This window comes from Vipera ursinii (genome assembly GCF_947247035.1).
Source record: "Vipera ursinii genome assembly, chromosome: 17".
Taxonomy (NCBI): domain Eukaryota; kingdom Metazoa; phylum Chordata; class Lepidosauria; order Squamata; family Viperidae; genus Vipera; species Vipera ursinii.
Window position 1 is genome coordinate 4,761,860 of NC_139530.1, and position 22,906 is coordinate 4,784,765.

General features: G+C 49.1%; 1 protein-coding gene across 4 annotated transcripts; it reads right to left on the reverse strand.

Annotated features, from left to right (window-relative positions):
* Positions 1–16,991: 16,991 nt before the first annotated feature.
* On the reverse strand, positions 16,992–20,946 carry LOC310648186 (uncharacterized protein). 4 transcript variants are annotated; one of them, XM_083375929.1, is made up of 5 exons: positions 20,701–20,946; positions 20,365–20,410; positions 19,114–19,173; positions 17,943–18,464; positions 16,992–17,265 (listed from the first exon to the last, which is right to left on the reverse strand). In XM_083375929.1, exons 1-5 carry the CDS (start codon positions 20,709–20,711, stop codon positions 17,014–17,016), a joined length of 891 nt encoding a protein of 296 aa, XP_083232055.1. In that variant the 5' UTR covers positions 20,712–20,946; the 3' UTR covers positions 16,992–17,013. The 4 variants fall into 4 exon arrangements, with proteins under 4 accessions (XP_083232055.1, XP_083232056.1, XP_083232053.1 ...); XM_083375930.1 differs by having other exon boundaries at positions 17,121–17,726; XM_083375928.1 differs by having other exon boundaries at positions 17,151–17,265; positions 17,599–18,464.
* Positions 20,947–22,906: the final 1,960 nt, after the last annotated feature.

The window sequence follows — 22,906 nt, forward strand, 5'->3', positions numbered from 1 at the left end:
CCGAGCACCAAATTGAAGCCTTTGAACTATGGTGCTGGAGAAGACTCCTGCGAGTTCCTTGGACCGCAAGGCGATCAAACCGGTCAGTCCGAGAGGAGATCAACCCTGACCGCTCTTTAGAAGGCCAGATCCTGAAGCTAAAACTCAAATACATTGGCCACCTAATGAGAAGGAAGGACTCACTGGAGAAGAGCCTCATGCTGGGGAAGGTGGAGGGCAAGAGAAGAAGGGGACGACGGAGAATGAGGTGGCTGGACGGAGTCACTGAAGCAGTAGGCGTGAGCTTAAATGGACTCCAGAAGATGGTAGAGGACAGGAAGGCCTGGAGGAACGTTGTCCATAGGGTCGCGATGGGTCGGACACGACTTCGCAACTAACAACAACAGTGTGACCCCGGAGTTAACACAGTCTAGAGATATTGGGCACGGTTAGCTCAACACATTTGAAATGAGCGGATTCCAAAGGAAACGTTGGCAGGCAAAAACAGAGCACCACAGCCCGCAAGCTCCAGGAGAATGAGAGGACTGAACGTGGGCAAGTCATGGGCTGTTCTTAACTAAAGGGAACATCAGGCAGGAGAAAAGAAGAAAGCCAAAGGCTTAGCAGGCTGGATGGAGAACAGAGGGGAGTAGACGGCGGATTCACACATGTTGCCTACAGGGAAGTCAAACTGGGAAATATTCATCAGTCGTGTCATTTTACCGATTCCCAAGGCTCAACATGTGGGCATGCATCTTGCAGAGTTATTCAAACAATTTAGCCACCCATCTCACAATGCAAAGGCTCCAGGAGAGAAGCATTGATTAAAACCTCAATTACTGCCGTTCTTTCTTGGGATTGGGGATTAATGTCTTAAAATCTCGCTCCTTCTCTTTAGGCCTAGGGAAGAGTATCAAGGCAGGGGAAGGAAACCTAAGGGAAGATTCTCAGTGAAAATCATTCCATTGCCACCTTGAAAAAACACACTTTAAACCAATCCACTATCGACGAGTACGAGCATTCTCGTTTTATTCGGTTGGGATATTTAAGATGCAGCGCTCTCCCTCGCCCTAAATTTCAATTCCGTTTTACCACCATTCCACTTTTTAATCCTAATTTAAGTTGGGGAGCCATCCTTTTTAATTATCAGCAGGCCGATCATCGCCTCCGCTGCAAATAAGCAGGAAGATGTACAGTATGTTGGGCTCAATAAGAGCTAGTACAGCAACCCCGGGCCTTCTTCTGCATCCCCTGGAAAAACTGTGCCAGGAGGAAACCACCAACCTTTGAAGAAAGGCCGTTGCGGAAGGTCTGCAGGAATGCAGCATCCATGGGGAGAGTGCTCCGCTCAACACAGCCAAGGGAGGGTGGGGTCTCAGAGCTCACCCTCAATTTCTCTGCACATCACAGCACTTTAGGGCACCTTCGGCCATTCAGAGAGGAGCAGAGAAGTGCGAAGTCATCTCCATATGAAAAACAATGGGAAGTCAGCAATATCATGCCCCCCCCTCCACAGACAGACGAACACACACACACACACACATGGTTTCTGACTAATACAAGCACTCTTGCCTTAGCACAAACGTAAAGGGACATTCTCGGCGGGCTTTTTTTGGGGGGGGATATTATTATTATTGGAAGGGACGCGGTGGCTCAGTGGGTTAGGATGCTGAGCTTGTCGATCAGATGGTCGGCAGTTGGGCGGGTCGAATTCCCGAGTGCCGCGTAGCAGAGTGAGCGCCTGTTACTCGTCCCAGCTTCTGCCAACCTAGCAGTTCGAAAGCACGTAAAAATGCAAGTAGAAAAATAGAGACCACTACGGTGGGAAGGTAACAGCATTCTGTGTGCCTTTGGCGTCCAGTCATGCCGGCCACGTGACCACGGAGACGTCCTCGGACAAGCGCTGGCTCTTCGGCTTTGAAACGGAGATGAGCACCGGCCCCTAGAGTCGGAAACGACTAGCACGCGTGTGCGGGGGAACCTTTACCTTTACCTTTTATTATTATTATTATTATTATTATTATTATTATTATTATTATTATTATTATTATTATTATTATTATTATTTGTATACCGCCCTTCTCCCGAAGGACTCAGGGCGGTGAACAGGGCAATACATGTTTAAAAGACAGAATACAAAAATTAAAAAAGATTACACAAGTGCCCAGAACTCTTAAATAGATTAAAACGCAGGTACGAAAGAGCCTTAACGAAAATACCGATGTACAGAATTGTTTTTGTTTCTCGCTGGCCTCGTCGTGCCTTCGATCCACCCACCCTAAGCACGCTGTGAAGAAACGGCGGCCCAAAGGCCTACCCAGAAGGGTGTCGGACCCCCAGTTCTGATATTATGAGCGGGAAACATTGGAATGTTCGGATAATTGCCAATCCCCTTACAAGAATAAATTCACAGAGGCTGCTGGCGTTCGATACCACTTCAGCTGGGTAAGCGTGAAGGAAGAAGCACAGTTAATAAAGGGGGAAAATGTAAAGTAGAAAGAAGGAAGCAGATTGTTGTGTAGAGAGACGGGGCAGGAAGTAGGCAGCATTTAAGAAATACCCCGAACTGAACTCTGGCTGACCCAATGAGCTGGCATGACCTCCACAGCCTCAAACTGGATGAAAACTAGTGATCTGCTCCCGAGGTACAGATACTTTTCTGCAGGATGCAGATGTAAGGAATCTTCCCAAAGAACAAAGACCGACATGTACTCTTGTAATCTCACTTGGCTCCTCTTCTTTAATTAAATGAAATTAGTTAAAATAAACATGTCCTACTGGGAACATAGGTATTCTGCTCTTGTGGCTACCCACCCTGCTGCCATTTTCCTTTCTGGGAAAAAAAGTGCCCAGCAATTATCATTCTTTTTTAATGGAATAAGGTAAAGGTTCCCCCGCACACGCGTGCTAGTCGTTTCCGACTCTAGGGTCCGGTGCTCATCTCCGTTTCAAAGCCGAAGAGCCAGCGCTTGTCCGAGGACGTCTCCGTGGTCATGTGGCCGGCATGACTAGACGCCAAAGGCGCACGGAACGCTGTGACTTTCCCACCGTAGTGGTCCCTGTTTTTCTACTTGCATTTTGACGTGCTTTCGAACTGCTAGGTTGGCAGAAGCTGGGACGAGTAACAGGCGCTCACTCTGCTACACGGCACTCGGGATTCGACCCGCCAAACTGCCGACCTTCTGTTCGACAAGCTCAGCATCCCTTTTAATGGAATAGAATGTAGTAAATCTCTTCAGCCCGTTGGATTGTTTTGAAGGACCCTGTCCTTTCTTAATCTGCACGCATTCCTGTTCCGCATTATCAGCAGCATCCCCTGTCAAAACCAAGGCAAACATTTGGATGAAAATGTACAGGACTGCAGAAGCTTTCCTTGGGGCTCAGGAACTCAGTCTAAAAATAAGATGTCCCAGCTTTTGCTGGGATAGCAATCAAAAGAGAATTGGCAGAATGAAGCTGGGAGCCCCCAGGGAGAACAGCAGCAATTATTTACTTGGTTAGTTTGGGTACATTTTGCTCTGATCCAGTTAACCGGCCCAAAATAGCTCAGCTCAGCCCCTGGTCCGTAGGGAGAAAAGACTTAACTTGAACATTATGTCACAGGAGACCAAGTGAGCCTCGTGCCACTGACCAGCCTTCAGAATTGTGGTTCTCTACCTAGCTGTCATGGTTCCGATAAGAGAGACAACGCTGAAAACATTGACACTACCTAGGCTACCAGACCTCTGCTTCTACTGAAAGGCAACTCTAATCAGGAGCCCAGGAATATTTTATCAATCAAATTCTCGCTTCGGAAGAGAGAGAGAGAGAGAACAATAACGGAATAGAGCATTCAATTAAGGCTGAGCAAAAACAGTCCCGGTCAGTCAGAAGTCTAGACTTGGAGACTCTGGAGCAATAAACGAAGAAGCATATGTTGCAAGATAAGGTGAAAGAGGTTAACCAACCTCTGCCGTTAAATTTTAACTGAAGAAGTCTCATCCCCATGGAAGAGAAGAAAAGCCAATAGCAGCTGCCTAATATTAGCGGCTCTACCTGGCCTGGCGGTCGACACTCACCTCCCAAAAAGTCTGGTCATTCCTAAGGGCCATCAAACACCTGCCTGCCTGCCTGCCTTCAGTTCTGCTGCCTGGGACGGAGGGTGGAGAGAACAGCCTGGAGGGCCTGGAGGAAAAGCCACACTCAAGAAGACAAGAGTCGGTGTTAAAAGGGAATTGACTCTGGGTAGGAATATAACCCGAGTAAAGTCTCAAGACAAGATCTCCCTGAGATAGAGTGAAGGAAGGAGGGAAGCTCATTCAGACTCGCCGTGATGGCTGCACAATGAAAGTGACCTCCTTTGTGACACTGGCTTCCCAGGCCGATCCACCTTGAACAGCTGACACGTTTCTAGATCTGGGACCAGCTACTTATTCCAAGTTTACTATAGCTTCACTCCCCACCCGCCACCCCGCCGCAAATGGCCTATAGCTAAAAGGTAGAGCTGTAATGTGACTCCTCTTAGCAAAAGAATAGCAAGTTGTATGAATCTCGCCTTATGCCCTCAAAGATTTCCTGGATTCCATTCTTTCTTTCTTATTTTAACAGCCCTTACTGGTGACCTCATTGCAAACAAAACTTTTGGCTGAATCATGCCTACTCCTAGGTAAAGAATGTTTAATCCCATCGCACCAGCTCCTTTGTGATCTCTCATTACTTGTTCATAAAGTGCTTCCAGCAACCAGACATAAAGACTTTTAAGCAAGCGTATGCATTAGTATCGTTATAATGAGGCGATCTGTAATCCCAAATACAAACAGGACAGCCCAAGCGGTAGGAGTGACGCAACCCGTGAAACAAGATGGTTAATCATTCAAAGAACCGTAAAACGTAAGGGCTGGAAGAGACCTCAAAGGTCATCTAGTCCAATCCTGCCTAGCATAGAGACAATTCACTGCTGGGAATCTCCATGACGGATGACCGTGTTGCTGGTGGATGCAACTCCAGCAAAGGGAAACCCAGCACTCTTCTGTTCTACGCTTGAAAAAGCTGGACCCCTTCGGAAATGTCCCATCGACCCCCGGCTCCCTTCTAACTTCAACCTGGAACGACATTGTGCAAGTCTCCTTCTCTACATGAAAGGCCTTTAGATACTTGAAAGCAGCTATCAGGTCTTCAATTAGCCTTCCATTTTTAGGCTACGCATCCCCAACACGTCCAAGGATTCCCCCTGAGATTTTCCTTCCAGGCCCCTTGTCATCTTGGTTCCTCTCCTCTGGATAGGTCCCAATTTCTCACTGACCTTCTCAGTTATAATATCCAGTGTGTGTGTTCCTAAATGAGGGGAGCAACCGAGTTATCCTGGACTTCAGCTTTACACACCTGTGGGTACTCCCAAGATTTAAACTCCCTTGACTTGCAGCTACCTTGAACCGAAGGCTAATAATTCAGTTTGATGTCCAAGACGCTCATTGTTAGATGTTTTTGTGCCAGCCATGGCAGTTCCCCAAAAAGGTCATCAGATGGGAGCAAAGAGGCTTCTTTGCTCCCACTGGTGGGTCAGGGGTCCCCGGCCCCTGCATCCCCATTGGAGAGAGTTAATTGGTAAGGGAGGGGCTGAGGACCCCCATAAAAACCTCTGCTCAAGGGGCTGCTCTCGCTTGCTCTCTTTGTTCTCTCTTCTGCTTGCTTACTTGCTGATCCATGAGCTCAATCCAGGCATGGATGCCTCCATGCCAGGGAACTCTTTCTATTTACTTTATCGTTAAATAAAGCTTTGAATGATTGCATCCCTGCATGATGCCTTTTACTTGGAAGCACCTTAACGAACCATCGATCTTGTGAGGCCATCTCACACTCATATCTTTGGCAGCTACTGCTATCCTGTACCATCTCTCCCAACCCATAATGCTGCCTTCAATTTTCCCTACATAAACATGGAATTCTCTATTTCTCCCCACTGACATTAATCTTACTAGCTCTTCTTTATGTTTGCACGTTTCTCCTAAATCTTCTTTGGTGTTTGGTAGGTCACACTAATCCTCGGTGTCATCTGCAAATGTAATTTACTTTCCATCCCCCCACTACTGCGTGTCATTTAGAATTAGGTTGAACCTCAGAGGATCTAGAACCGACTTCTGCTTTGCAACACTCAACACCTCCTTAAAAAGAGAAAGGACGTGGCCAACAAATAAATATGGCCAGCAGGGCTATTCAACCCAAATCATTGAATGGCAATCTCGTCCAGTCCAGAGAAGATTTTGCCATCTTCTCTACAATAATCTCATGGAGTTTGTCAAATGCTTTGCAGATGTCAAGATACAGTACGTACGCTACATTCCCAGTCACCTTTGGGCCCTCAACAGTCTTGGATGGCAGCATTCTAATTTAGGGGTTATATCGTCATGCATTTCATAACGTGGACCGTTAAGACATCATTGGAAGACACGAAGGATCAGGTTAGAAACAGATTGTTGTGGAGAAAATCTATGTATGTGGTCACTAAGCGCTGACACCAACTTAATCATCACCCTAATTTAAAGCCCTAAGAGATGAGTGTAGACTACCAGCATTGCAAGCAAGCAAATGAATGATTTATAAATAATTCTTTCCTATATTTTTGTATTTATTTTGGGGTGCCCCCCCCAGTCCTGGCCATTGTACATCTTTCCCTTTCCTACAGGAGTCCAAAAATCCTCTTCTTTCGCAAAAGATCATAGGGCCTTCCCCAGTTTCTGGATCCAATGATGGATCCAGTGACATGGGGCAGGGGGGAATTGGGATCTGTTGAAACTCCCCCCCCCCACCGCCTCCAAAAACCCTCCCAAAGGAATTCAAATTGATCGGCTGGGTCTTTACCACTTTATTCCTCCATCCTTCTGCCCTGTCTCCCTGGGGGCTTTTTAATACATGGCAAGTGATTTTTGTGTTTCACCCAAGAAATCCTGATAAGCTGAAAGGTGGAAAGTTACTCTCCTAGCTCCTTCACCTTCTCTTCCAGGAAGTGGATCAGCCTTCACTTTCCGTCCTCAGAGAGGAAATCAAAGATGGCACATCTGCTGAAACGTTTTGCCTCCACACTCTTCAGAGGAAATGGGGGGAGGGGGGGGAAAGTTTCTTCTTGATCTTCCCCGACAAATTCCAGTTTGTTCTCCCTGCTTGCTTGCTTAAAGATCACACTCCCTTGAAATGTGTGTTGTGTATTATTGGGGGGGGGGGAAAACCAGATCAGTGACAGAATGGCTTCTTCTTCTGCATTTCAAAGTAAAACAGCTCTTCGCAGCAATTCTCCCAGCATTTCTAAATAGCCTGGCTTCAAATAGAAAAAAGAAAATATGCTGATTTAGTTTCTTCTGCAAGCCTCTGTAGGGCTGAAGCATGAAAACAAACTTCCTTTTCCACAAGGAGGCTGAGAAAGGAAGTCCAGCAGCCATTCCCCTGGGAAGGGGCCGATCTGAAATAAGCAGGGATCCGTGCAAAAGGAAATGGCTTGATCTGTGACATTTGCTAAGGCAAAGCAAAAAAAAAAAAAAAAAAGGATAGCCCACTTTAAATCTCATGGCTAAGAGAAATCCGCTGTCCCAGGAAACCAAAGGGCAGAACAGCCATGTCTTGAAAAGCTACTAAGTCAAAGTTCCAGGATCTGAAGAATGGGAAGTTACAGCCTTTCAGGATCTTGAAAAAGAACTCTCTGTGGCCTCTCCCTTTCATTTTGTGTTGTTTTTTTTTAACCTTCCCAGCTTGATCCACCTGCTTGTGACTCACATCCTTGGCTTGCGCTCCTCTGCAGGCAGGCGCCTTGGTGATACACTTTTTTTTTTAATTACCTTTTATTGATTGTATTAGCCCTTCATTTTAGGGAGTGAGATGAAGTCTGGTTATGTTAGATGTTTTTGTGCCAGCCATGGCAGTTCCCCAAAAAAACGTCATCAGATGGGAGCAAAGAGGCTTCTTCGCTCCCACTGGTGGGTCAGGGGTCCCCGGCCCCTGCAGCCCCATTGGCGAGAGTGTTTTATGGTAAGGGAGGGGCTGAGACCCCCCATAAATACCTCTGCTCAAGGGGCTGCGCTCTGCTTGCCCTCTGTTCTCTTTTTTCTTTCTTTTGCTTGCTTGCTTATCCATGAGCTCAACCCAGGCATGGATGCCTCCATGCCAGGGAACTCTTTCTATTTACTTTATCATTAAATAAAGCTTTGAACGATTGCATTCCTGCGTGATGCCTTTCACTTGGAAGCACCTTAACGAAACATCGACCTCGTGAGACCATCTCACAGGTTATTAGGCACAACAGAGGCCGGGGGAGGATTCTCCTTCAATAACACAACAAGAGAGAAATCTCAGAGGGATAAAGCACTTCCCCAGCGTCACGGCTGCATAAAAATGACACCATGTGAAGGAAAAGTAGGTTTTCCTTTAAAAAAAAAAAAATTCAGGAGTCTCCGAACATCTCTCAAAACTCAGATAAACAGACAAAGCCGCGGATCGAAAGCAAGATTTCCTTTGATGCGTGCAATTTCCTACAGCGAGTTCAGACTGAACGCAGAGGCCACTTCGCTCATCCCTTTGCCCCTGATGTTCAGAGGGGCGGTTTTGGGAAAACCAAAGCCCACAAAGCCAAGAGGAAGGAAAAAGAAGGAAAGAATGGAAAGTGAGATAGGCTATGTCAAACACTTTCGAAAGATGAGCCCTTGGCACACCATTTTTCTCCGGCAGGTGGTGTGTCCGATTAAAAAACAACAACAAAAAACCAGATTTCTCTCGTTTCCCCAAAATAGAAATTAAGCGGGTTGTTTATTAAGGAATGTGTAATACAGTTCTTCCAAAAAAAAAAAATCTTCTAAGGTGTGGGGATGGGGGAGGGCAGAGGAAATGAGTAATTGTGGTTTTTTTCCAAGGCAACGAAGCACATTCTATTCACATACCAGGTTGCTTTATTACAAAGCATCCTTGCTGCCACGAAAAACTAAGGCATAAAATTAGAAGTAGGCAGGAGTCCACTACAGAAGCTCATTTAGGTGATTTAACCATATGTCTCTCTTCTGCTCAGCAGCCGACACACAACTAAGATGCCTATTTCAGACAGAAACTTAGATTGGATCCTAAGATTGGATTCGTGAGATTTCTTTCGGAAACCAGCCGCTATTGAGCCAAAATGGATAAGGAAAGCCGCCACCACCACCCCCAAAAAAAAACCCAGCCCAAAGAATAAAACAGCTAGATGCCTTCAGAGCTCTGTCACTCAGACAAAGGGATGTCAGTGTTCAGCCACAACCCACTCAGTTGAGTACCTAAGGCAGGGCTAGGCAATCTTGGCTCTTTTATGACGCCTGGACTTCAACTGGCTGGCTCAGGAATTCTGGGAGTTGAAGTCCACGAGTCACAAAAGAGCCCAGGTTGCCTAGCCCTGACCTAAGGCATCTACAAATATGCCCTTAAGTGAGAGACATTTTACTCGCTTGGAAAGTAGAACAGCAGTTTCTCATTCTCTAGCTCTGACCAAGCCCTGGTTCCCTTTGACAGCTCTGCTCTGATCTCAGCCAGCAAGGCTCCAGGGACACATATGTCTTCCCAGAGAAATGCTGAAACAAACATTTTCACTCGCTGGGGAAACCAACATTCCAGGGTCGGGCACATTAGACGGGCACACAGAGACTAGTTTTAAGCTAGCATATGTGATTACAGCTTTTAAAAATAAACTCCACAGAGACGGCCGAGTAAAAACCCCATTCCTCACTCGCTCCTCTGCTTCGTTTGTTGTCTTAATGTCAATGTAACACTCTTTATATGTGTGTGTGTGTGTGTGTGTATGTATATACGTATATATGTATGTAAATATATGTATGTATGTGTATGTATATATACATATATACATATATTTATTTATTTATTTAATTTAATTTGTATACCGCCCTTTTCCCGAAGGACTCAGGGCGGTGAACAGGGCAATAAATACCAAAAATACAAAAATACAAAAATTAAAAACAGATTAAACCATAGTGCTCAAATACAATAAATAAATTACTTAAAAACAATAATTAAAACCCCAAATCCATCAGACCAGGCCGGCTTGTTCAAACAAGTAGGTTTTTAGATCACGTCGGAAGGAGCGAAGGAATTTTGGGAGGCTGAGATGATCATTTTGAACTCTTTATGTTCTCATCAGTCAGTCATACCCTTTATCTGAGATTCGAACCATATATATATATATATATATATATACACAGCTATGCTGCTTATTCAGGCCAGGTCAGGTTTGCCTACTAATTCCAGGCTATTTCTCCCAAGCATGTTGCTGCCTGCCTGGAGGTTAGGAACAGAAACTGCATTTTGATAGCCCAATTCAGAGAACGCCTTGTTACAGCCATATGGTTGTGGGATGGAACCTACGCCCAGAATGCTACTTCTAGAAATTCTCTTTCTCACGCCTCGGCGTTTAATATGCAAGTGAGGGTTCAAATGCTGGCAAACTTTCAGGCAGAAGTGGTTGCACCTTTGTGTCCTGGTTCTGAAAATACGTTCCTCATAGTTAGGCAGTGAGATTTTTCCCGGTGTTGTGAACTGTTTGTGGGACATAGGTAGGGAACAAGAACAATAAATCTGTTTCTTGAAGGGGGAAAAAAATACTGTTCCTTGTATTCTACAATGCTAAGAAAAATGTTGCAAATGGTGCTTCTTTCTGACAAGATAAAGGAGGGAAGAAGACTGACCAATCTTTGTACAGAACTAGTGTGTACTCATTTATTCCACACAAACAGTACGTGTTTTCAATATTGTAAGGGGCTGAAGCATGAATTTCCTTATATTTGTGTAAACAGACTGTTTAAATAAGATACATTGTGTATATAGACTATTTAGATAAGATACATTAAATAAGTTACATTTGCATTTTGACTTCCTTCTTCCTAAATACAAAGTTAAAATCATTATGCATCACCAGAAGTCACTGGAATAGTTAGTGTGGAGGAGTTACATATACACACATAAATTAGGGAAAGAAACAAGAGATAAGATGTAGCCAAGCGATGCTGATGCTTTAACATTTAAGCGAGAAATTATTTAATTTTTGGCAAGGCAAGCTGAATTCATATTTAAATTCTTCAGTGCCGATTCCTGCATGGTGATGTCAAAGCAGGGAATTTGTATGGGTTTTTTTTTTCTTTTCCTGTTTTAATAACTAGCACAGTAGCTCACCTGCGCAAACTAAGAAGCAGTTTGGTTTAGCGGTTAAAGCAGGCAGCTAGAAGCCAGCAGACAGCGAGTTCGAGTCTTGCCTTAGGCATGAAAGCTGGACATTAGGTGGACATTGTGGGGAAAACAGGTGAAGGAAATACTCTGTGTGTGTGTGTGTGCTCACCACCTTATTTTTTTAAAAAAATAATAAAGGTGGGGTATAAATCAATGAAATAAATGTCTGGCTGACTTACCTGCGACCACGTTGTCATCCTGCTATGTTCATTCCTGGATTCTCCCATTCAGAAGTCTGTTGCAGTCACAGATGCTCCTGGAAAGACGTTAGCAAAGGCAGTCAATTTACGGGACTATCACCGCAAGCCAGCATCAGGAGGAAGAACCTAGATTGCAGCTCCTGCAATGCTGGCTTTGCTATTTGCACAACAATTCCTGGAGTTCTGAACTCCCACTTTATATACCGTAGTCCATAAAACCGAGTTGAATCTAAGATTAGTTAAGTTACAAATTTAAACATAGCTTAAGCATAACCGAAGATACTAGTTAGTACAATATACTGTCACTTTTCGCTAGGTATACATGTACAACCACATGTGTCTCTGGGTGGATGTACGTGTCACTGACTGCGACGGACGGCCATGAAAATTGTGTGTGTTCATTCTAGTGTAGAAAAGTAGTCCGTTCCAAAGAGATTACATTAGGCAAAGATCCGTTGACCTTAGTATGTTCACTTTACTACGAGTCGGTCGGTTAGCGTCTGTATATTTTTCAGTTTTTTTCTGGCAGGTGTCTCAGTGGCATGATTCACATTAAAAAAAAAAGTAGAAAACTGATTGAGTGAAATTTTCTACGCTAGGTTTAGGAGAGGAAATGGCTGGCCCATTTTTATAAAACTGATAATTTTAGGTTAAGATTTAATCAGGGCCTTCTTAAAGATGAAAGCGACCTAATTACCAGTAACACCAGAATCCAAGGAAGATTTCTATCTTGAAGAAAGAGAGCAGTTGTCTATATTACTGGATTTGCCCACTTTTTCAATTTCTACAGGGATCAAAGATTTGAAGCTAAAAATCTGACAACAGTGCTTTTATCCAGATTAAATACGGCAACAAGGAGACTCAGCACTGACGACAGTTATTTAAAGAAACAGAAGCGTAGGATACTGAGCTTTTGGCAAATTATCTGCAATTAACAGCGTGAAGACACTCTGCCTCTAAAATTAAATATAAGACGCAAAGGAGAGTGAAATTTTAATTCAGCAAGGCAAAACAAACCGTTGAGCCTTCTCTTTATTTCACAGGAAATGTACGATGCCTTACGGAAACTTAAGAAAGGCCAGCGCAAGTGGGGAATTCACAATCCTGTACTACTTCCTCCAGTCTTTCTTTCTCCTCTGCCTCAATTATTTCACCTTCCCCTTAAAACATATATCATATCATATCACCGGCATATCATCCACTTCGACTAAAACATTCCTCCCAAGCTAACAGAGAGCCTTTAATCTATAATGGGAGCCTGCTGTGAAGGGCTATAAAAATACTTGCTGCAAATCTGTTACGATCAGACAATACTTATCTCCCAAGCTTGTTTGAGAGATTTTAGAATAATCCCTCAGTGAGACATCATGTTCCTATAAGAGGTGACACAGGATTTATATAACAGGGTTTTCAGGCCGCCCTTTAATCAGCTGCAGACCTCGGCCTCCCATTTTTCTTTTTCTTGGTTGCTTTCTCTATAAACAATAACATGCAATTATCCCTGATTTATGTTCCTGTCTTGACAACGGTTGGGGTTTCCTTCCCCCCCACACACACACACCAGGACAGCATTTAAGCCACAAGGAAGAATGTCTATTTCTGTTTCAAGTATTCTAATCCCAACTGAAGTGAAGGTAGGCTACAAACCCTCCCTTCCACTAACACGGTTCAACAACTTATTCCTGTATTCAAAACATTTGTAGAGGTTAAAAGCAAAGGGTGGGGGGGGGGAGCCTCGAAGAGCCTCCGAACCTAGAAAAGGGAGCCGTAAAATTTATTTATTTAATTCCATTTATATCCCGCCCTTCTCCGAAGACTCAGGGCGCCTTACAAGCTTAGCAGGAAAAAGGTGCAAAGGATTGCACAGCTCAAGAGGCAATCTTGTAAAGGAAGCTGACCCTGTGTACTCTGTCTGGACCACCAACCTGGGAAGCCAGGATGGGGGGTGTGGCCTGCCTTTGGCCCCCAATCCTGAGATTGCTGCTTTCTCTAGAGCAGGGCTGGGGAACCTGCAGAGAGGAGGGAAGGAAACAGGGTGGAGTGGGGCTGCTGGTCCCACTTGGGGGTGCCTCCCCACCAACACCCGTGAGCAGCAGGCAGGAAGCGGTCCTTGCCACCTTGCTCTGCCTTTGCTCCCGAGTCCCTTTTATTTTTTATACATCATCATCATGATAGATTTAATCTTTAATCGGATTCACAGTCTGCGACTAGTAAAAACTAAACAGGTCAAGTCCTAACCAAGGACCTAAGAGCTGTTAAGGTAACGCCTGAGTATAGGCAGTTCCAAAGTCAGGATATTCAGGTGGTGGTATTATATTATTATTATTATTAATTATTATTATTATTATTATTATTATTATTATTATTATTATTATTATTATTATTATTATTAAAACGTGAACCTCAGTCAACTGAACATTAAGATTTACTGGCACTAATGGTTGACAAAAGTATCTCCTATTTTTATTATCATTATTATCATTATAATTATTATTATTATTATTCCTCTTTGTTCAGAAGTACTAATATCAGACAAGTGTCAATGAGATATGAATCCAGAAGCTCATTCCCAGAGGGTTTATTTGCTGCCCTAACAAGGAACCACAGCTTCAACCAAAACAGGTTTTTTATTTTATTCTTTATTTTACAAAACAATAATAATAAATAATAATAATAATAATAATAATAATAATAATAATAATAATAATAATAAAAAATATAAAGTTGGAAGGGACCTTGGAGGTCATCTAGTCCAACCCCCTGCTCAGGCAGGAAACCTTATACCATTTCAGGCAAATGGCTGTCCAGTCTCCTCCTCCTCCTCCTCCTCCTCCTCCTCTTCTTCTTATTATTATTATTATTTAAATTTTATTCATTAAACATGAACCTCAGTCAACTGAACACTCAAATTGACTGGCACTAATGGTTGACATGGGTTGCTGCCAGCATCATCATCATCATCAATTATTACCCACCCACCCCCGGATACACAGATGCCAGCCTGTGTCGAGTTGTTGCACGGACACTCACAAGGGAAGGCAAACCAGCCCACCAGCCCAAAGGCGGGGAAGCGCAGATTGAAACCGTATCCGGGATCCCGAGGAGTGACCGTGTTTCCAAAAGGGCCTCCGAAGGCACCCAGGGCCAAAGAGCAGCAGCCCTGGGGAAAAGCAGCAAACCCCCCCCCCCAGGCCGGATCGAGAGGAGGGCCCTGGATCGGGCTCTGCCTGCAGCTGCGCCCTAGCCAAGAGAGGCGCCAGAAACCAGGGCAGACGTAGGCAGCAGAGGCCTCTGGGCACACGACCGGCCATCCCAAGCAGCCGTCAGCTTGGCCCAAACTAAAGATGGCTGCTGCTGCTGCTGCTTTTTCTAGGGAGCCGCGATGGGTCCGGATAACAAGGAGAAGGGCGATGGTTGGGATTCAGGAGGATGAATTGTCCTTTTCCCTCCCCTAATAAACAGCAGGCCTGTCTCCCTGCTCAAATCCACCTAGACCAATTACAGGCTATTTTTTTTTAAAAAAAGAAACAGTTCGGACATTTGCTTTTGAGTTTAAAACAAAAAAACCCAAACCCCGCAGCTTAGCCAAGCTGACGTACCCAAAGCGCCAAGCCGTTCGATTTTTCGCACGTGTTTTTGCTACTTCTAAAAGAGAGACCGTCTCGCTCCTTTAGCAGGATCTGCGTTTGCGACCCACAAGAAGCCGAGGAGGAGGAGGAGGAGGAGGAAGAGAAAAGCAGAAGCCACATTTCCAGTCCGCCATCCAGCCCCTCATAAAATATACATCCTGCAGCATTTTACCGCACACTGGACCATAACTTATTCTGCACTCTTTCTGTTTTTTAGGAAACTTAATTTTGCTGCCAATGACTCTGCTTAAGAACCAGAAGGACTTAGGGGGCCTAGTGAGGAGAGCAAGCCCCCCCCTTTTTTTTAACCAAGGCTGCACATAGATGCTGGGGTCCAGTTCCTGACTCAAAAAAAAAAAAACAACCCATCAAGACCAGAAGAATCTGCCCATTCCTCCCCACGTAATTGTAGGGTTGTTCGGCGAGCAGGGCAGTCCCTCCCAGCGCATTCCTTTCTTTAGCGGGAGAGGAAAAAGAGATGTTATGACTCTTGACCGAACGTGGGATGGCTAGACTGAAATGCAGAGCGTGGCGTTTCCTGACTGGATGCCGTCTCACCTTTTCAACCTGTCCGAAGTGCTCTCCCGATAAGGGGACAATTCACAAGTTGCATAGCAAGAGGCTCCTCGCGAGCCCGTGGAGTCGTACGGAAAGGCAGGTTTGGGGCGGGGGGGGGGAAGAGGCAACCGTGCTGTGTGGCGGGCTGTGGAATTCCATGTGTGGGTTAAGCTCCAGAGTCCTTGGCAAGCATGCGCTGGATTTTATTTTTCCAGTCGAGGTCTGCTGAAGAGAGAGCCACGACAGGGTTTTGTAAATTGGGAACGGCTGCGAGGAGGAAGTGGCTGCAGATATATTTTTCTGCGTCTCTCGGTGGCGGAGTTCTGCGGTCACCCGCTGGAACCCATGGGCTGGAGAAGATCCTGGTGGAATTTGCTGCCCCAGAGATGTGGTGGTTGGCTCTGGCTTTAATTGCATCAGTGTGTCAGGAGGGAGATAAAATTTATGGCGGACAAATGTTCCACTTCTGGAGGAATTCGTACCAGTTTTTCATTATCTTACCATAAAACACTCAAGAAAAATGATGCCGTGCAATAAAATCAACCCGTGTAAAATCTAAAAGCCATAATCGGCAACCACGAGGAAGAAGATCAGCAATAAGAGGAATTAGAGGAGGAGGCCTTAAGCGTCCACTCTGCTGGTTCAGAAAAAAAATCCACGTCGAGGGGGATAAGACTGCAGCGAAGGATGGATTCAATCAAGACTCGGGGGAGGAAAGCCCACCGCAGGCACCCCAAATGCTGCCACAGCCTCAACAGCCGCCTTCTGGTCGTCCAAAGGGATCACCTGCCCACCTTTCGGAGGTCAAAGAAGCCTCAGATGCATTTAGAGTGGGGTGGGGGTGGGGAGAGCAACAGGTCTGCATATACATAGAATGAAGGCTATTGCTAAGCACATTGGTTTGTGCTTAAATTGTAAGCCGCCCCGAGTCTTCGGAAAAGGGCGGGATATAAATGGGATTAAAATAAAATAAAAATCCCAGGAGCTGCCTCTCCTCCGGGAGAGCTGCGCCCGTTTTACCTGCGGGGCTGCTTTCTCTCAACCTTGCCGGGGTCACCTTGCAAGGGCCTCAATGCCTCGCCAAGGACACTCAGCGCAAGGGCCCAAAGAGAGCAAAGAGGATTTTTGCTATCTATTCTGAAAAAAAAAAAAGAGAGGAAGATTGGCAGCCCCACCAAAGGCCTGAGCAATTCCCCCAGCTGCCCTCGCCAACCGTCCAAGAAAGGCTGGCGCAGGAGGAGGAGTTAGCCGGTGGTACAAGGGCGCCCTCTGGTGGCAATCCCAGATATGGCTAAGTAAGATGGTACTGAAACGGCGCAAGAGGGGAAGAAGCAGCTCCATCGGGATCCGCGCAGTGCCGGGCCTCTTCACGCTGGCCGAAAGAAAGGTGCCCGTTTTGCAAGTGTGCACATCTTTATTCAACGCTAAGTGACAATCGGCTCCAGCAGGATGCGCCTCAGAAAGGCAACGGTAACAGGCAGAAGTAATTTTTCAAGCCTGTGCAGCTTGAGCAGAAGCCTTTCCCAGAAAGAAGTCCCAAAGACACCCCCCCGTCCCACCCCCCCTCTGCATTTCCGAAAGCTGAGCAGGCTTCTGGACACAGCTCGTTCCCCTGAGCCAAAAGATGACCGGTGGACGAAGCAACAGCCATGCCCCTGCAGGGCTCTGGGCTTGGCCTGTGGGGGGGGGGGAAGGAAAAAAAAGAACAGTGTTGCAAAATCTCGCTTGATGGTGCTCAGGGGGCATTCCTTCCTAGGGGTGGACACCCAGGGGGTCCTGGCTAAGCTTTTGCGCGCTTCTCGCACCCACCCCGCGCTCCAATAGGTGATCCCTCACGACCCCCGGATTCCAACTCCCCGTCCCAGAAATCCAGCAGTGCCGAAGTGTCAGGAGCCTGGCTCTTGAGTTCTCTCAGCCAGCCCAGACAGGAAAGCCTCCGCTCCCATACCCGTGTGCCCTGAGAAAAAGTAGCCACCCCAGTGAGTGAGAAGGTGGGACAGGCTACATACAGGCCTGCTAGGGTGGATGTCGAGATCAAGGGAACCTAGAGACCTGTAGAGGCAAAAGACCTGGCCTCAGACAGATGAGAAGAGCCAGCCTCGTCGTCCTCCTCCTCCTCCTCCTCCTCCTGCAGTGGCTGAAGGGGAAGCTTGAGTTCATCCAGATGCCCCCTTGCCAGCTCAGCTTTGTCTAATGCTGCAGCCAAGAAGCTAGAGCAATTGTGCCCAAGAGTCCCTCTCCGTCCCCCCTCCAGAGGGTCAGTCCTCAGCAGAGGTTCCCACCTCCAGCCACGGAATCGTCCTCCAGCACAAGGACCGTTAAGCTGAGCTAAATCCTTCCGGGCAGAGCTCACCTCTTCCGGCAGGCCACCCTCTACCTCCTGTGGCTGTCCTCGTAGAGCCTCTTCTGCTGCGGCTTCCGCTCCTCCAGCCTTTCCTGGCCACTCGGTGCCCTGGCCAGCCAGGATTTGCTGCTCGCAATGCTGCGGTGGGGGGGTCTCCTGCTCAGACTGCGAGGTCTGCTTGACCGCTTCCTCTCTGCCCGGCTGTGGGCAGAGAGCGGCCAGTGTGGCCTCCAAAGCCAGCCGGGCTTCGTGAGCTCCCTTTTCCAAGCCGGCGGCACTCTTGGCAGCCTCTTCGCAGGCCGCCCTCACCCTCTTCTCCAAGAAGGCAACTTCTGTCCTGAGTTGCTCTGCCAGGGCTTCCTTCTCCTGGATCTGGCTGGCAGCACGCATCATATCGGCATGAAGGGAAGCCATGGCTTCTTCCTGCTTGGTATTCAGCAGCTTTATCTGGGCTTCCAGCTCTGTCACCTTTTCCTGCTCTAACTTCATTTGCTCGTGTCGTTCCTCCCAGTCGGCGCTCAAGGCTTTTACCTGGCCCAAAAAAATACCGGGGGGGTGGGGGGTGGTTTTTGCACAATTCAGCCTGCCTGTGACGCCTTCCCCTCCTCCGCCTCCTTTGGGGCTTTCAGTTCCCAGCTTGCATTTAGCAAGAGCAGCAAGCAACTGGGGCAAGTTTGCAGCCCCTCGGAGAGTTTGAGCTGCAAAACCCAGCCCCTCGAGACATTACGGGCCTAGCTCTCAGAGGCTGACAGGCAGCCAGCAAAAGAAGCCGATGCCAAAATGGCTAGAAAGACGACGTGAAAAGTGAACGCCTGGGGAGGATTCCGAGGGAGTAAAACCAGACAGAGAGAGCAAACCAAATTATAGGTGCATTACTTCCCATGGGCCTAGAAGAGAGTGACCGCTGCGCTAAGGGCCAACAAAATGCCTCATTTTTGATAGGTGTAACAGGGAAACATTTCTTTTCTGCAACCCGAGAGAGGAGACACACACACCCCGACAAAGCATGCGTGTAAAGTGTAGAGAACGTTAAACCTGGTCCGAACATTCAAGACCCTTAGCAACCTATCCCCCTCCGGCAGATTTCTCCCAGGAAACTCCATCCCTCCTGCTGTGTCCGAGAGGACAGGGCCATTTAAGCTGCCGCCCCCAAAAGGAGGCTGGGTTTGTTTGCACCCACCTTCATCTGAATGCTTTCCACTTGGGAGAAGTCCTCTTCCACTTTCTTATGCAAAGCCATCTGAAGAAGAGACAGAATTGAGCCTCCGGAAAGCAAAGGGCCTGCTTGGGGGGGGAGGGGAGGGGGGGAGAGGGAGGGAGGCAAGAAAAGATGTGTGCGTTTGTGTGTGTGTGTGTGTGTGTGTGTGTGTGTGTGTGTCTCCTGGCCCAAACCTCCTCCACACCAACCAGAGCGCTCTGAAGGTTCAACGGGATTGTATTGCCCCCATGGACAGAAGGTCCGCTGCCACAGCTGGAGATCACCTGCTGCTGGCCCAGGGGGTCTTCAAACTTGGCCCTTTTATGACTTGTGGACTTCAACTCCCAGAATTCCTCAGTCAGACATTTTATGACTTGCAGACTTCAACTCCCAGAATTCCTCAGCCAGCCCTTTTACGACTTGCGGACTTCCAACTCCCAGAATTCCTCTGCCAGCCCTTTTACGACTTTTGGACTTCCAACTCCCAGAATTCCTCAGCCAGCCCTTTTATGACTTTTGGACTTCCAACTCCCAGAATTCCTCAGCCAGCCCTTTTATTGTGGACTTCAACTCCCAGAATTCCTCAGCCAGCCCTTTTACGACTTGTGGACTTTCAACTCCCAGAATTCCTCAGCCAGCCCTTTTACGACTTGCGGACTTCCAACTCCCAGAATTCCTCAGCCAGCCCTTTTATGACTTTTGGACTTCCAACTCCCAGAATTCCTCAGCCAGCCCTTTTACGACTTGTGCACTTTCAACTCCCAGAATTCCTCAGCCAGCCCTTTTATGACTTGTGGACTTTCAACTCCCAGAATTCCTCAGCCAGCCCTTTTATTGTGGACTTCAACTCCCAGAATTCCTCAGCCAGCCAAGCTGGCTGAGGAATTCTGGGAGCTGAAGTCCACAAGTCATAAAAGGGCCAAGTTTGAAGATCCCTGCGCTGGGCCTTTGCGAAGGCAGGCAAGACGCCGAGCCCTGCAGCTTCTCCTCATATTTTTATACACACACACACACACACACACACAGAAAAAAACACAACACCTGCCCACCCCCAGGGAGAGAAAGAGGCGCCGAGGCCGCCCGGTCGATGCCTGCCCTCGCCACTCGGGCCCTCCAGAGCTACCAAGGGCGCTGGAAGCAGCCCCGAGGCCGGGCAACGAGCGCGGCGGCTTGCGCTGGGGGAACCCTTCGGCCGCCCCCCCCGGAAGAGACGCGTTCGGCCCGGCCACTCACGAAGTTCTTCTCCAGGCACTCGAAGGAGTGCAAGCCATCGCCGCCCCTGGAAGGAGAACCGCAGAAACCGCGACTGGAGGAGGAGGAGGAAGCAGCGGCAACAGGCCCTCCCCGGCCCGCTCCCGCGGAGCCTCCCTCGCCGCCTCGCCGGCCGGCTTGGCTAGGCCAGAGCAACGCGTGCCTCAGGGCCCGGCCACGCCCACGCCGCTTTTCCCGCCCGAAGAAAGCAGCCCCATTGGCTGGCGCGGGTCAGGTGACCGGCGCCGAGCAGCTTCCCACCCAAAGCGCGAGTTCCTAGAAGGGGCCTTCCAGTCGCTCGCTGGCTGACTCACTCACTTTTCCTCCATAGGGACGCTCTAGGCTTACGCGCCCGCCCGGCCCTGCCGGCCCGCTATTTGAACCTTCCCTCCCATTTCGCGGCCCGCCCGGCTTCGGGGCCCGCCCTTGCGCTTTCCTTTCCCCGATTGGTGGGAATTGAAGGCGGAGGGGGCGGGGGCGTGGCCGCAAGGAGGCACAGCTGGAGCGGGGGCCGTCAGAGGAGGGCGTGTGTTAAGTGGGCGTGGGAGCCGTCTGGCCATTCTGATTGGCTGCCGCTCCAGATCTGCCACCCACCCGACCCCCGTTCCCCTCTAAGCCTCTCCTGCAGCATCCCGTCCGTGGCGAGCGCTGGGATGGCTCTCTGGCGCCGCCGCGTGGCAGGGCGGAAACGCCGCTTTCCTTCTTTGCCTCTTCCAACCCCCCCCCCACCCCGGGGTTTTGCAAGGGCTTCGCGTTGCCCCGTTTTCTCGAGCCGAGCTCCGGATGCCCCAATCTCCGGCTCCCCGCGGCTGGAGCGGAGGCTTGGATGCGCGGGGGGCTGCGTGGCGCCCACGATCGCCAGTGCCCGGCCAGAAAGCGGCTGCACAGGACGGCGGGGAGCACTTAAGGCGGGGGTGTCAAACTCAATTTCACGGAGGGCCGCATCAGCATTGCGGTTGCCTTCAGGTGGCCGGGTGGGCGTGGCCTACTGGGTGGGCGTGGCTAGAGCCCGTATGGCTTACTGGGTGGGCGTGGCTAGAGCCCATATGGCCTACTGGGTGGGCGTGGCTAGAGCGCGTGTGGCCTACTGGGTGGGCGTGGCTAGAGCGCTTGTGGCCTGCTGGATGGGCGTGGCTAGAGCGTGTATGGCCTACTGGGTGGGCGTGGCTAGAGCACGCATGGCCTACTGGGTGGGCGTGGCTAGAGCGCGTATGGCCTACTGGGTGGGCGTGGCTAGAGCACGTATGGCCTACTGGGTGGGCGTGGCTAGAGCACGTATGCCCTACTGGGTGGGCATGGCTAGAGCACATGTGGCCTACTGGGTGGGCGTGGCTAGAGCATGTATGGCCTACTGAGTGGGCGTGGCTAGAGCACCTGTGGCCTACTGGGTGGGCGTGGCTTGAGCGCGTATGGCCTACTGGGTGGGTGTGGCTAGTGCATATGGCCTACTGGGTGGGCGTGGCTAGAGCGCTTTTGGCCTACTGGGTGGGCGTGGCCAGCTCTCCATCGTTGGCATCAAGGGTGCCTATGGGGGCCTGGGCAGGAGTGGGACAGATCTGGGGGTCTCTGGCAGAAGGAGGGTCTCTGGGCCAGGGCCAAGGCAGCGGGGGCCGTTCCCTCCCTGTTCCCAGGATGGCTTCACGGGCCACATGAAACCACTTCGCGGGCCGGATCCGGCCCCCGGGCCTTGTGTTTGACATGTCTGACTTAAGGCGAGGGATGGAGCACCCCTCGGAAGCCGCGGAGCTGCTGCGCTGGCCGACTGACTTCCGTGGAGACGGCCCTCGCAGCCTTTCGGGGGGCTTGTCTCATCGCTTCCCCCCCCCCCCCGGCTGGGCGCCTTTCGCACGCCCGGCCCACAGTTTCACAGGCAGGGAACCGGGCGAACGACGGGTGCTCCGGCCTCCTTCTCGATGCCCGCAGAGGTTCCGGCGCGCCTCCCCGCAAACCAAAGGTGAGCTGCCCGCCTGGCCTGACATTCTCCACCGTCCGGGTGGGGCGCGGCGCCAGGCCGAGGCCGCTCAGGCTCCCTGCACGTGAGTCCCGCCGCCTTGCCTGAAGTCTGGCAATCCTCGGAGCCTCCACGTACCGCCCCAGTCTACCTCTGCATCCTTGCGGCTGAAAGGACAAGGGGAAGCAGAGAGGAACCGGGTGCCGGAGAGGTGAGATTCGCTCAATCCACCGGCCAGCGGGTGAAGCAGCACCAATTGTTCAGCCATTCCGAGGATGGAAAGCTGCAGAGGCCCGTCTGCATTCTGTACATGCTCAAACGATGCACGTGCCCATCTTTCCTACTAGGGTCCTCTAAAGCCCTTCGGTTTACAAAATGCTTGCTGGGATTGTAGGATTAAGAGCAGCGGATCAGATGGGTTTTCTTTTGGCGAAGCAACAGGACAAAACGGTGCCCAGACAGCTTAGAAATAAATCGGGAAGGAGAGCTCTAAAATGAGGACTAGAACCTTGAAGCAGTTTTCATTGCCCATTGAACAAGCCGGCCTGGTCTGATGGGTTTGGGTTTTAATTA